General features: G+C 45.0%; 1 protein-coding gene across 2 annotated transcripts in view; it reads left to right on the top strand.

Moving 5' to 3' along the window:
• The window catches only part of LOC102564994 (acyl-CoA (8-3)-desaturase), a 51002-nt gene extending 38479 nt beyond the window's left edge, over positions 1-12523 (top strand). The window contains exons 5-12 of one of the 2 annotated variants that reach the window (XM_019485241.1): positions 230-358; positions 1932-1992; positions 4661-4734; positions 6028-6125; positions 7364-7460; positions 9991-10070; positions 10324-10449; positions 11839-12523. In XM_019485241.1, the coding sequence (XP_019340786.1) occupies positions 230-358; positions 1932-1992; positions 4661-4734; positions 6028-6125; positions 7364-7460; positions 9991-10070; positions 10324-10449; positions 11839-11890 (717 nt within the window). In that variant the 3' untranslated portion in view covers positions 11891-12523. Of the gene's footprint in view, positions 1-229; positions 359-1931; positions 1993-4657; positions 4735-6027; positions 6126-7363; positions 7461-9990; positions 10071-10323; positions 10450-11838 lie in introns of both variants that reach the window. The other variant, XM_014593451.2, reaches the window with a different exon arrangement.
• The last annotated feature ends 906 nt before the right edge of the window (positions 12524-13429 follow it).

Below are 13429 nucleotides of genomic sequence, written 5' to 3'. Positions count from 1 at the left end.
AGCAGGCACATCTCAGTGCACTCCTATACCCAGGTAGTGTTCTATGAAGCTTCAGGAGGAGTAATCTCTCTCTTTTGAGTCAGAAAATGTCTCCTGGAGGGACTATATCCTGAATATACCAGGAAGAGGAACAGGATATAACTTTCAGAGTGAAGGGAAGAAGCAATGGCTGCAAGTGTTCCCTTCTGATCGCACTGATGTTTGTAACCTCTGGTCACCCTTCCTACAGGGATTCTCATGCAGCTGGTGGAATCACCTGCACGGCCAGCATCATGCTAAGACAAATTGCTTCCGCAAAGACCCTGATGTCAACTTGCATCCGTTCTTGTTCACCTTGGGAAAGAAACTCTCTGTGGAGGTGAACATGGAATAGCTTGGTTTCTTCTAATGTCAGGATGTTATTGATGGTCAGGTATTGACTCTCTAGTACCTGACACATCACATTAGGTGCGACACCTGCTTATTAGAAATGTTGGAAATGGTCCAGCAGATGGCTGGACTTGCTGTTTGAAATCCCAATGGTTCCAGAAATACACAACAACATAGATGAAGAATGGAAATAGGTAAAAAATGAGGAAGACAGTAGGTCAGGAAAAGAAAAAAAACAGCTGAAACTGATAGCAGATCATGATACCTATGCTATGGATGGAATCTTATTTTGATTTATGCACGTAAATGGAAATACTGTTTCATGTCTCATGTTTAGCGGGGATGCATGAGTGTCCACATATCTACTGAGGACTGTCAGCTGTCCTCTGACTGGAAAGTTATTTTGCTTTGAACATGAGTTCTTAAGCATTCATTACATAACTTTAGCCTGGCATGAAACAAGAGGTATCTACATCTCTCTCATACTTTCTAGCACCCCCAGATGACAGGTTAGGCCAGAGTTAGAGCTACTTCGGGCCCTCTTGTTCAGATTAAGCCACTGAAACTTGCATTCAATATATATTGAATCAAGGGAATGGGGAACATCTGATCAGTGATAACTCTTTGCCTGCTTGGAAGCAAGGGAGTAGGGCAGAATCCACAGCTGCTTTTACCTGCCCAGCCTGAGTGCAGGCTACAGCACATGAACATTAGCCATTTGAACCCTTGTGCCTCCACACTGCTCTTGAACAGGATCCCAAAATACACCTAAGTGTCAGAACTGGCAGTTATGCAACTGAGAAAATGCCACTTGGGAGTTAATTAGAATGGAAACACAATGAAACCCCAACTCTCAGGGCAATATCCTAAGAGCCCAATGAAATGGCTTTTATAACCCTTACATGGGCTTATCCTCCAAATGGATTTTTTTCAGGTGCAGTCTTTGTTCACAGGTGACTTTTTCTGGAAAGTCTGATGAAAGAAAATAATTTTCATTTTCTGTACCATAAAGGCACCAAGTGGGTGTGCTCCATACTGGTTCATCCTTAATCTAGAAATAAGATAGAAGGTTAGGGCCTGGACTGCTGCTGTGGAATTACCTTTATGTTAGCTTACAGAAAAAAATTCAGACTAATGTATTTTATACTCTTTCTCTGAGTCCTTTCCATCATAGAGCACTCTTCTCTTCATCATGAAGATAGATCTTCTTTTTGTCTGTTATAAATTTAACAATGCAACTGTTGAGGGGATAGAGAGAAGCAGGAGATGGGGTAGAAAATTCATGGACTGTAGAGTCCATCAGGGAATGGTGGGATGAAAGGATGAACAGCCTCTACAGACACCAGGGACCACTGCACAGGACAGCTGCACATTGTATTTTGTCTCTTTGGGACAGAGGTTTTTGCATGTGGGAGCACTGCTGCATCTTCTCCTGATAGGTTTCTTATTAATTTAAACTGGGAGGTGTTGAAGGAATATTTCAGTGTTTGGGGCACAATTTGAATATTTGCCTGGGTGGTTCTAGTCCAGATAACATGTTGTGGTCTCCTATCCTTTCACAGCTTGGGATGAAGAAGAAAAAGTTCCTGCCATACAACCACCAGCACAAGTACTTCTTCATCAGTGAGTATCTCTGATCCCACACAGGGCACCTACAAACAGTTGCTAGAGCTTCTAGAATTAGTTCCTTCCAGTGGGGAATGAGCAGAGACAGGCTTCTCCTTCCCCTGGCCAGCTTGACAGGGCATCACTGGGTGCATCTACATGTGCTATTAAGGCAACACAATAAACTCCAAAGCAGTTCACACCAGGTTTAACTGCTTCTAGGCAGATCATCTACATGTGTACCCAGTACCACAGCAATTACAGCTGGGGCAGAGCAGCCTCGGGCTGGCAGGGGGCACAGGGGGGCAATCCTGGGCTCTGCAGCACTGGGTGTCAGAAGGCTGGCAGGAGCCAGGGGTCTGGGCCTGGCTAGCTGGGTTGACCAGGTGCACTTTGTACCTGGTGGTCACCATCCATGTGAGAGTTTGATGGCAGTTAATTACCCTGCCATAAGATAGTATGGTCCCCAACAGTACTATCTTACAGTGAAGTTAATTAATTTACTACACCCTAATACTGGCACACATGTGGACAGTGATGCTTTACTGTGGTGCTAATTAGTTAATTCCACAGTAAAATGCACTTGTAGATGCACCCACTATGTAGAAAGTAGAGTGAAGGGCATGGAATCCTCTTGCCTCGTCATTTCCTAATATTCTTTCTATGTTGTCACCGCTCTTGCACATGCTCGCTCTCGCCCTGGCTACCAGCTACATTTCTCTCCTCCCTGTCTCACTCTCCTATTTGGATTCCATTTTTCATTCTCCACCAACAGAAAGGAAGATGTAAATGGACAAACACAATCTCAGGGCACATCTTCAAAGCAAATCGGAAGTGTGATGGTAGCCAAGCATAACAAGCCTGTACTAGTTGAATTAAGCTATGTGTGCTAATGATTTGAATGGCAGGTCTTAAAAGGCTTTAGAAAACTGAGGAGAAGCTCCCTGTGTTCTTCCTGTGCTTGTACGCACATACTAAAACCCATTTGATCTGCTAGTGCAATCCATATTAGCCAAGTTAAATGAGAGAGACACAGGGCACAACTACACAAGATGTTAAATGTGCAGTAGACTAATTCTACTGCACATTAGCACGGCAGGCAAAAACTGTGCTGATGCACTAAAGTGCAGTAGAATTAATCTACTGTGCATTAGCATCACAAAAAGTGTGCTCCATTATTATAGGTTTGTGCTCCTTGTGCCTCAGAAATATAGATGCTTAAATTGACCTGGGTGGCAAACAGGCCTATTCGTGGTATCCTTCAATGACTTGGTGATACTTGTCAGAAATGATCACCCATGGTTGATGACAGACTATCTGCTTAGAGAGTCTGACAAGTCATAGCTGACTCCTACATGACATAGAGCAGCCTGAGTGAAGTCATGAAGATGAAGCCATTTCCAGAACTTGGTTGGGCATCTGCACATGGGTGACAAGCTAATGTATTCTTCAATAAGCCAAAGCCTACCTGGGTCAGAGCAAGTCCCAGTCTTCAACTCAAACAAATAAGGAATCGGGCTAATCATCTTTTAGAAAGAGAGCCCAGCGCACACTGCCCTGTATAAGTTCGGACCAAACAGCAGCAAGCTGTGTTGTCAACAGACTACCTTGCTGTATCTCTCAGATTCTCTGCCTCTTGTGGGCTAAGATCAAGTGCACTGGTCTGATACCCGAGCTGAAAATGCAATTAAAATGGCACTGTGTAGTGGAGGGTACACCCCTGTCTGCTTGCAGACAGGACTCCCCATGAGAGCCTCATAATTAGCTTCTCACTTGCCAGCTTCCAGTGGGAGGATCTTGGCTACATGCCAACTTTATGGAAATGGGAGACTCTTCCCTGGCTTGCTCCTGTGGCCATACAGCTGAGGGCAAGCAAAACTTGGGGGCATCTGAACCCCAAGCCTCCAGGCTTGGGCCTGCATGTAGGATGCCTGTCAAAGGATATGGAAGTATCTGAAACCCCAGATGGTAGCAGGGCCACATACGGTTCTTGAATGATTCGAATGGATTTGGATTTGATCTGGCTAATTTCACCTGGAACATGAAACATTTTCCAAAAAAGAAAAAAAAACCTCTCAGATTCTTGGAATCTCTGAATCTGACTTTGGCATTTGACCTCTGGCTTGTGATTTGTTGCTCTGAACTTCTGGCTTGGACCATCTTGCCTCTTCCTGCTTGCTCCAGTTTCTGTCTTGGACCTCCTGGCCTTATTCAACTGCTTCCTCTAACCTTGACCTCATCTCAACCTTCTGCTTGCTCTTTTGGATGAGGACTGATGCCTGGTTTGACCATAGCTTCCACTCTCATAAACCCCTAATCTAGCATGCTCCATTTGGACTGGCCACCTATACCCTGATCAACCATTATCTGTCCTTGCTTGGGTATGTAGTGTCTAGGCCATACACTGTCTGCCAGCATCTGTACAAGCATATTTTGCAGAATGAGGGTGAATGACTTACATGAGCTGGATGACTCTGAGTTGCAAGATGATTCTATACAATTCAGTTTCCTTGGATACCATGAAAGCACTCATGCAGCTCTCTGGTTTCCTGCCCTGTACATGAGACCAGCTCAGTTACTAGAGGAACCTGTGGCCTCACAGACCTCTCTTTTGAGGGTAGATTGTCTGATTTTAATAATGTAGCTAATAACATGTCCCTGTTCTCCTCATGTCCGTTTCCAGCAGTGCCTCCATTTCTGTTTTCCACCTACATCCAATTCTACACTTTCTACCACATAATCCAAAGAAAACAGTGGCTGGTAAGTACTACATGTCCAAGAGTTGGGATACTCAAGAAGCTTTGAATGAGACAGAAGAACATGAGAAGTCACACCCTGGAAACTTCGGGCTCCTAGGCATGTGCAGGGAGCAGCTCTGACGCACTGGAAATCCAGCACATCGGAGCAGACTTGATTAATCAAACACAGAAATAAATACACTGCAGCAGCCTCTGGCGTCACATGTATCAGCATCCCTACGCCGCAAAATGGTGGTGGGGCGCTTTGAACTAAAGCTCATTCAATGAGCTTTAGTTCAGAGTGCCCCGCTGCCACTTTTCAGCATGGGGGACGCTGATAAAAATGACGGCCAGGTGCTTTTAATTAGCAGGGCTTACTAATTATAATGCCCCTGCCCATGCCTCCCAGAGCACATGTAAAAATGCCCATTCCTTTTCCAAGTCTTTGCCTCGTTTGTGAGCTTCGGGTGTAGCTAATTTATGAAACCTGGTATTCACCTGAAAACCTGCTGCAGAGCAGCATCCCAGCTTGAGAAGTTCAAGGGGCTGGAGCCTCTTGCACACTGTTCTGGCCTGTGTGGTGTGTGCTATGTTTATATCATGCCTACCACATAAATATAGATTTTTATTTCCTCTATGAGCACACTGCAGTTGATCCTGTTTTCTGGCCATCAGCTCTGTGGACCAGAAGTCATAACCTAACTTGGACCCTTTGATGATACCACCCCAGATCATGCAACCCCTTTCACTAAAGTCCCCCTATGACCAGCCAGACTACTAACAAACACTCAGAAACAGCAGTCCTGGACAGAAGTTGCACAGAAGTTTATTATAAAGGGGCACACTGTAGTGAATGAAAAGAAGAATATGTGGTGATTGCAGGGAGCCCGGTGCTATTTGTCAGGAAGAGTGAATTATGTACTCTGTGGTGTTCACTAGTTGTAAGTGGGGTAATCCTTTCTTGGGGTGGAGGAGTATTGTTTAATATAAGATGATTTAGCCATGGAAACATGTTCACATGCAAGCCCTGAAACCATGGTGATTGGCGCAACTATTCAAAATACAGCATATGCATTGTAGTCAGGCACTACCAGATGTGTTCCTAAAAGATGGGGTAGGGGGAGCTGCACTGATGCAATCCAGTGTTTCCCTGTTCATAAATATAACCTTCAGGGGTACTGAGTGTGGGTACCTGCTGGGTCATTCCACAATTGCTAATGGACAAGATCGGCAAAATCCAGCAAACTAAAGGATCCACAAGGGAATAAGGGAGGCCATGACTAACTGTTACATTTTTCCACTTCCCTCTTGACAGGACCTGGCCTGTGTGCTGAGCTACTTCATCTGGCTGTTTCTCCTCTACAAGCCCCTATTGGAGCTGAAGGCTTTGCTGGGCTATATTGTCCTGATCAGGTATCACTCCTTGAACCCAACAATGTCTCTGGCTCTGCCACACCTTCTCTTCCTTGTTCCCCTGGGTCAATCTGTCTCTCTTCTCCCTCCTCTCTAATCACTCAGGCCACTGTCATGGAATTACACATCTTCCAGGGGAGGCTGTGCCTCAGGACGCTCCAGGAAGAAGCCTTGCCTCATCTGCCTCTTCTGAGGGTATCCCCTGAAGCAAGCCCTGAGATGGCTTCTCAAGGGGCAAGCTCCTGTTTGAGATCCTTGTCTTTGTCCCTGACTTACACATTAAGCAGTAACACCCCAGCCTCGGAGATCTCCTGCTTTTTGGTCCTAGGTAGGGGGTATATTTCTTCTTCGAAGGAGGAAAGAGAGGCTAAAATGCTGACGTCCCAAACAACACAGCAGATTCTGCTTCAAACAAAGGCTTTTTTGTAGCACTGCAGATCCCTCTGTCCTTCCTTCGACTCTACTTTGTCCTCCCTTGGACTGTTCCTTTTCTGCTCTGTCCCCCCTATGAGTTTCTCTCTGTCCCCTTTACCCATTCTCTCCTCCCCATCTCTCTCAGAGCCTCCCCCTTTCTCTGACAGACAGCCACCCTGGCAGCAAAACAGTTACAAAATGATCCTACTTTCCCACAGTGAATAACTCACCTAATACAATTAAAAAGAAGGTCATGGAGAAGCAATCATGGAACAGTCCCCAGGCCCTGCTGCTAGGCCAAGATTCCCATCTTCCCCTGGGGTGAAAGGGTATCCAGTTGTCCTATCTGTTGAACTACTTACAGCAACCATTTACATCAACACATGCTCAGACCAAGCTTTAAAAAAAAGTTCTCCATCAGAACCTCAGGCTACAACTCAGCCCACTTTGCCTCTTTCAACACAGCCACCCATCCTTCCTAATTTTCTCACTTGCTTCTTATTTCTGTACCAGGAGGGAACTCTGTAGTACTTCGAAGACACTCCTTTGACTGCCATACTGTGAGTCAGGATGGAGAATGCATCATGACAACACCTCTGGTTATCAAGAAATGGGTTGAACTTAAGGTTTTTGTCACGTTCCTTATCCGGAGGTGCTGCTTGTGGTCAATCACTGACTGATGCTGGTAAAGCACATAGTCTTAGGAGACCAGCATCATCATCAGTGTTACTGGCAGCAGTAAAGGAGGTATATACTTTATGAGTTTGAGCAGCTTCTGGATCAGTGACTACTTCATGTGTGCATGCGTGTTTTTGTTTTCATAGAGTCCTGAACAGTATTTGGACTGCTTGGGTCACACAGATGAGCCACATTCCCATGAATATTGATTATGATAAGAACATGGACTGGTTCTCAACCCAGGTATGAATTATCTCCTCTCAGGCCACAGACTCCCAGATGACTGTGTCCACTGTGGTGGTTGGAAGGGAAAGATGTTTGATAGGGAGTGATATAGAGACTGCAGGAGGCCTGACAATAGCACTTAAGATCAAATCCTATAAGTCTTTCCCATGGTTACTGAGAAAATGACACCTTCAGCCTCAGGAGAATAATCACAATAACAATCTCCCCAAGGTGACACCAAGCTGTCTGAATCTCACAATAGGCAGTCCAGTGCATATCCAGAGACCAGTCTTAATCCACCTTCACATACCACTAACTTTCTAGTTGTATCATTGGTAGTCTTCACTGATCTTAATCCCCTCAAAAAAATACCTCTCTCTCCTATTCTTCAGTGGTGAGAGACTATTACTTGCCTAATAAATGAATCCCTTTCACTCTATGGGAAATATCAACATGGACAGAACAGGGCCCATCCAACTTTCAGGCCAACAGCTCACTGTGTAGGACAGCTCACTGTGCTATTTCTGAGGGATTGCCTGCCCAGGTTTTACATCTTGTACAATCAGAGGAAGGTTGACCCATATCTCGCACTTCCCTGAGAAGTGCATTGGGCCAGTCTACCCCCTTGTGCTGCAACAGAGCCACTAGAAAGCTGGAAATGAAACATACATGGGGCAACAGAAAATATATGCAACAGGAAGTGTGACTCCATTGAGGAGGGCCTTCCCCTGGCACGAAAGAACCCTAGGTTCTGGCCCATCTTTCTAAACTGTGCTCTGAGTGACATTCATGTACTATGTAGTGATAGCAATTGGATAAAAGCATAAGCATCAATCACAGAAAAGTAAGACTGGAAGGGACCTCCAGAGGTCTTCTAGTCCAACCCCCATGCATGAGGCAGGATCATCCGTATGCAAACCATCCTATACAAATCCACTAAGGGATGTCAACTGGTGGTACATGTACCCCTGGGGGTACTTGAGAAGGCCCTAGTGGGTACACAAGGGGATGGAGTGCCACTATGCACCATCCCACACTGCCGCACAGGTGCCGCCCACCCAGCCAGATGTGGGGGGCAGGGGAAGTTCACATGCAGCTGCTGCTGCCTTCGCATCCAGCTGCATGCCACTCTCCCCCACCCCGCTCAGCAGCCAGGGGTATACTGCTCTGCGTCCGGACACCTGGGGGTAAAATGATTGAAAAAGATTGAAAGCCCCTGGTCTAACTTATTAGCAAAACTATACTGTAAAACCTGACACAAAACCCAAGATATAACACCCTAACCTGCCACAAGTAAAGCAGGGGGACCATGGTGGCCAACAACCTGCTGCTGCAAAGGTCGCTGCATCCCCAAAAGATCCAAGGAAATGGGCTCTGCCCCTGCTACAGAAGAAGGCACAAATCCCCATAGTCCATACAAAATAAACTTTAACACATAGCAGCAGGAGTGGAGGGGAAATTCTTTCCTGGTACCATGCAGCAACCATCAAAGTTCAGAAATATCTTGAACATCTCCAATGATGGAGATTCCTTACCTAGGCAATCTTCCCCAGGCGGTCTATTCCACAGCCTCAGTCTTCTAATAGTGAAGAAGTTTTTCCTTATAGCCAATCTAAACCTTGCAGAGATTTCAAACCATTAGTCCACATGCTACTTTCTGCATGAAGAGAGAAATGGTGTTTTCCCTCTTCTTCATGGCAGACCTTCAGATATTTCAAGACAGCTATCATGTCCCCTTTTAAGTGCCTTTTCCATGAGCTGATAATGCCTATTTCCTTGCTTCCTTAGCCCTTTATCATTTTTGTCATCCACCTCTGGATCCTCTCTAACTTCCCCATGCCCTTTTTAAGATGCAGAGGCCAAATCTGCACACAGTATTCTAAATTAGGCCTAACCAGCGCCGAGTAAAGAGGCACTATTCCCTCCTGTGTCTTTGCACCTTCTAGAAATGCATCCTAAAAATGCATTCATCTTTTTAGAAGCTACATCGCACTGCAAGCTCATATTGAGTCTGTGATTCAAGAAGACTCCCAGATCTTTCTCTGTAGCTCTGCCATCCAACCAGGTGTCACCCATTTTGTATTTCTATTTTGAATTAGTCTTTTTTAAATGTATTACCTTGCATTTGTCAGAACTGAACTTCATCCTCTTAGCTCCACCCCAGTCAGTGGAAGTTTCCAGTAGAAGCACTGACTGGGGAAAAGGGCTACACTCAGGGTTCATTCCCTCCCAGAACAGACCCCTCCCCTCTGGGACAAAGCTTGATGACTGTTGCACTGGGTGAATTTGGATTGTTTTTAGTGATGTATATGCCTCGGTGCTTTGCAAGTGTCTGTTGGAAGGGTATCAGGATCTGGTGATGTTAGAAAAATACATGGCAGAAGCTGCCTGATCTGGGACATCCATGTGCACCTAACCCTAAAGGGGAACCTCTTCTAAATGGGGAAGTATAAAGGAATGAGGACCCTTATGGGGCAGGTGGAAACAGACATACCTGTGCTGATCCTAACATTTACAGGTTCACTCTCAGTTCTTCCTCCTCTTCCAGCTTCAGGGAACATGTAATGTGCATCAATCAATATTCAATGACTGGTTTACTGGGCATCTGAACTTCCAAATTGAGCATCAGTGAGTATGAGTCCCTGGCAATGAACAGGTAAGGGGCAGGTCCCAGTGGGAGGAAGGGTATCCTCATGGAGAACTGATTACTGTGGATATCTGGAGAAAGATGGGATTTCCCTACAGTCCCTGTGAATGCAAGCCCTGCAGGAAGAGGTGAAAGTCGTTGACTAGCTGAGGTTTCTGCAGAGGGGAGAGATTTTTATGAGGCCTAAGTGTCAACTACAACTCCCAGTAAATCATCTTCTTTCTCTCCTCTCAGCCTTTTCCCGAGGATGCCTCGACACAACTTCTACAAGGTGGCCCCCATGGTGAAGTCCCTGTGTGTCAAACATGGCGCTAAGTACCATTGCAAGCCCCTGCTCACTGCCTTTGCAGACATTGTGTGGTAAGAATTAACTTGGAAAATTCGGTACACAACTAGATGATAAGAGAGCACCTCACATTAAATGAGAAGATACACGCACAGCAGAAGAGCAGGGGAAGATGAGATAGGAACAGTGGATGGGAATGGACTGTATGGCTAAGGGTAGAGGGAGGGTTTTATGGAGCCTTTCATGTCTCAGTTACCACCTAAAATCTAGCCACAGGATGCTAATGAGCAGATCATTAGATTTCAAAGGACAGATTTCGGAGGCCTTTGTGGGGTGAACTGGTATTTTGGTTCCTAAAGAACGTCTGTCCACATCCTAGGACTTACCTTATCAAGTGGCAGTGTCATCCCCATCCTATACACAATGTTAGCAGAAAAACCAAGAACTGAGTGGGCTATGGCATGAGAAGGGCTGTTTGACCCAGAAGGGGAAGCTCTTGGCAAGGAGAAAGGTACATTGAGAACAACTGCATAAGGCAAACTACTTGAGCCATAGCATAGCATTTGTCATAACTTTCTAAGGAGATGGACTTGAATTCTTGGGATCAGGGGCAAAGCACTGTCACATATCAGGAAAAAAGCATGGAAAAAGGTTTTATCATGGCATATAGTGGAAAAGCCGGTAATTACACCATCAGTCAGTATTAGTTGTTGGCTTGTAGTCATTATTAATAACCCAGAAAAGGGGTAAGAAGTGAGGTGACTCACGTGTGTTCAGTTCTGTTATCTTGATTGAATAGTATGAGAAACATAAGAGAAATGGGTAAAGGGGCAACCCAGGGGCCAGTAAAACACAATGTTGACATTTGGAAGATAATGCAAAACAGCAAGAGTGGTTGCAAAAGCTCACCCAGTTTTCTAGGATTCAGAATTGACTATTGCAGTTCAATGGAAGATCTGCATATTCTTGTGGATGATGCATTGAAACATTCAGCTGAGTCCATAGGAGCAGTCAAAAAACAACCAACCTGTTAGCATGTGTAAGGAATGGCACCAAGAATAATGGTGAGAGTACTACAAGGCCATTATTTGTAACCCTGAGATGCCCTCCTCTTGGAAACTGACTGCTCTGGTAAACATTAGCTGAAAAACAAGAACAGAACTAAGTAGTGCTCAAAGCCAGAGATTGGAGAAGATATGGTAGTGGGGGAAAGGAATGATGGCATTGAGGGAGATGGATAAGAAAAGCACACCAAAATACATTTTAAAATATTTTACATGAAAAGGATGGTATGAATGTAAAAATCAAATGCACAGACGTTAATACTCTTTAGTATGTGGAGCACTGCCCTCTTATGGTGCAACCATGATTGTATACTTATCATTAATTGGACATCTTCTCTCTCTCTCCTTTTCCTCTTTCCCACCCCCTTAACCCCTCCCACACTCCAACAACCCTTGCAGGTCTCTGAAGGAGTCAGGGGACCTCTGGCTTGATGCCTACCTGCATAAGTAACTGGAAGTCCATTCCACATACAGGAGTTGCCAAAAAAAAGGAATGCAGCCCTGTTAGCTACCAGCTTTGTACAATCAGATGTTATGTCTTCTGGGTGAGGGGCTTCTTCAGAAGTTTGCTTCCAGGAGTGCAAATTAGATTTTAAAGTACATTTTCCTCCCATGATTCTTCCTTCCCTTTTCTTTGGCAGTCAGCACCAGGGGCTGTCTTCTTGTTCATTGTTTGTAGAGCACCTTCAGAATGACATCCCAGTTCTTGAATATGGCTCACAGGTGTTATGGGAAGCTTAATAATAACACTGCCACTACCTCTGCTGCCACCACAATTATAATAATAGTAGACATAATAAGTATGATCATGATGATGGTAAAGATATTAAGAATAATAATACAAAAGGAACAAATGAGGATGTTCCTATGTGTCTGTGTGCAACAGTGGAGTAGAGTTCAGATGAACCAGGGAGAAAGGGCTTCATGATGGTACCTACAGACTCTACAGCATTTCATTCTCACTCTCAGAGCCACAAATTGTTGTCTTAAGTCTGTCTGCCTTCTTTCCTGCCAAAAAGATTAATCTCTTTGGTGTAAGGTATGGGCTTTACTGGTCTGCACTAATAAAAATATTTTCACTTGCTGTGTTTATGGAAACCTGCCTCATTCCATCCTGCCTTGCATTATCTCTCTTCCCTTTAAGAAAGGGAAGAAAGAGGATCCAGGGAACCACTGACCAGTCAGCCTCACCTCAGTCCCCAGAAAAATCATGGAGCAGGTCCTCAAGAAATCCATTTCTAATCACTTGGCAAAGAAGATGATTAGAAACAGTCAGCATGGATTCAACAAGGGCAAGTCAAGCCTGACCAAATGGATTCCTACTATAATGATATAACTGGCTCTGTGGATTCCAGGAAAGCAGTGGACATGATCTACCTTGATTTTAGCAAGGCTTTCGGTGTCATCACTTGCAGCATTCTTGCAAGCAAGCCGAGGAACTATGGGGTGGATAGAAAGCTGGCTGGATTGTCAGGCTCAGTGAGCAGTAATCAATGGCTCAATGTCTAGCTGGCAGCCAGTGTCAAGTAGAGTAGTCCCAGGGGTCAGTCCTGGGACTGGTTTTGTTCAGTATCTTCATTAACTATCTGGAAGTTGGGATGGATTGCACCCTAAGCAAGTTTGCAGATGACACCAAGCTGGGGTATAATAGATAAACTGGAGGGTAGTTTTAGAATTCAGAATGACCTAGATGAATTGAAGGACTGGGCCAAAAGAAATGTCATGAGGTTCAACAAAGGGCAAGTGCAAAATCCTGCATTTAGGATGGAATAATCCCATGCACCCCTACAGGTTTGGGACCAACTAGCTAAGCAGCAGCTCTGCAGAAAGGGACCTGGGGGTTACAGTGGATAATAAGATGGAGTCAGCAGTGTGCTCTTGTTGCCAAGAAGGCTAACAGCATACTGGGCTGCATTAGTAGGAGTGTTGCCAGCAGCTCAAGAGAAGTGATTATTCTGCTCTGTTCTGAACTGGTTTGACCACATCTGGA

This window comes from Alligator mississippiensis, chromosome 2, assembly GCF_030867095.1.
Source record: "Alligator mississippiensis isolate rAllMis1 chromosome 2, rAllMis1, whole genome shotgun sequence".
In the NCBI taxonomy this organism is placed as follows: Eukaryota; Metazoa; Chordata; order Crocodylia; family Alligatoridae; genus Alligator; species Alligator mississippiensis.
The sequence above is the reverse complement of the archived record's forward strand: the minus strand, read 5'-3'. Positions and strand labels throughout refer to the sequence as shown.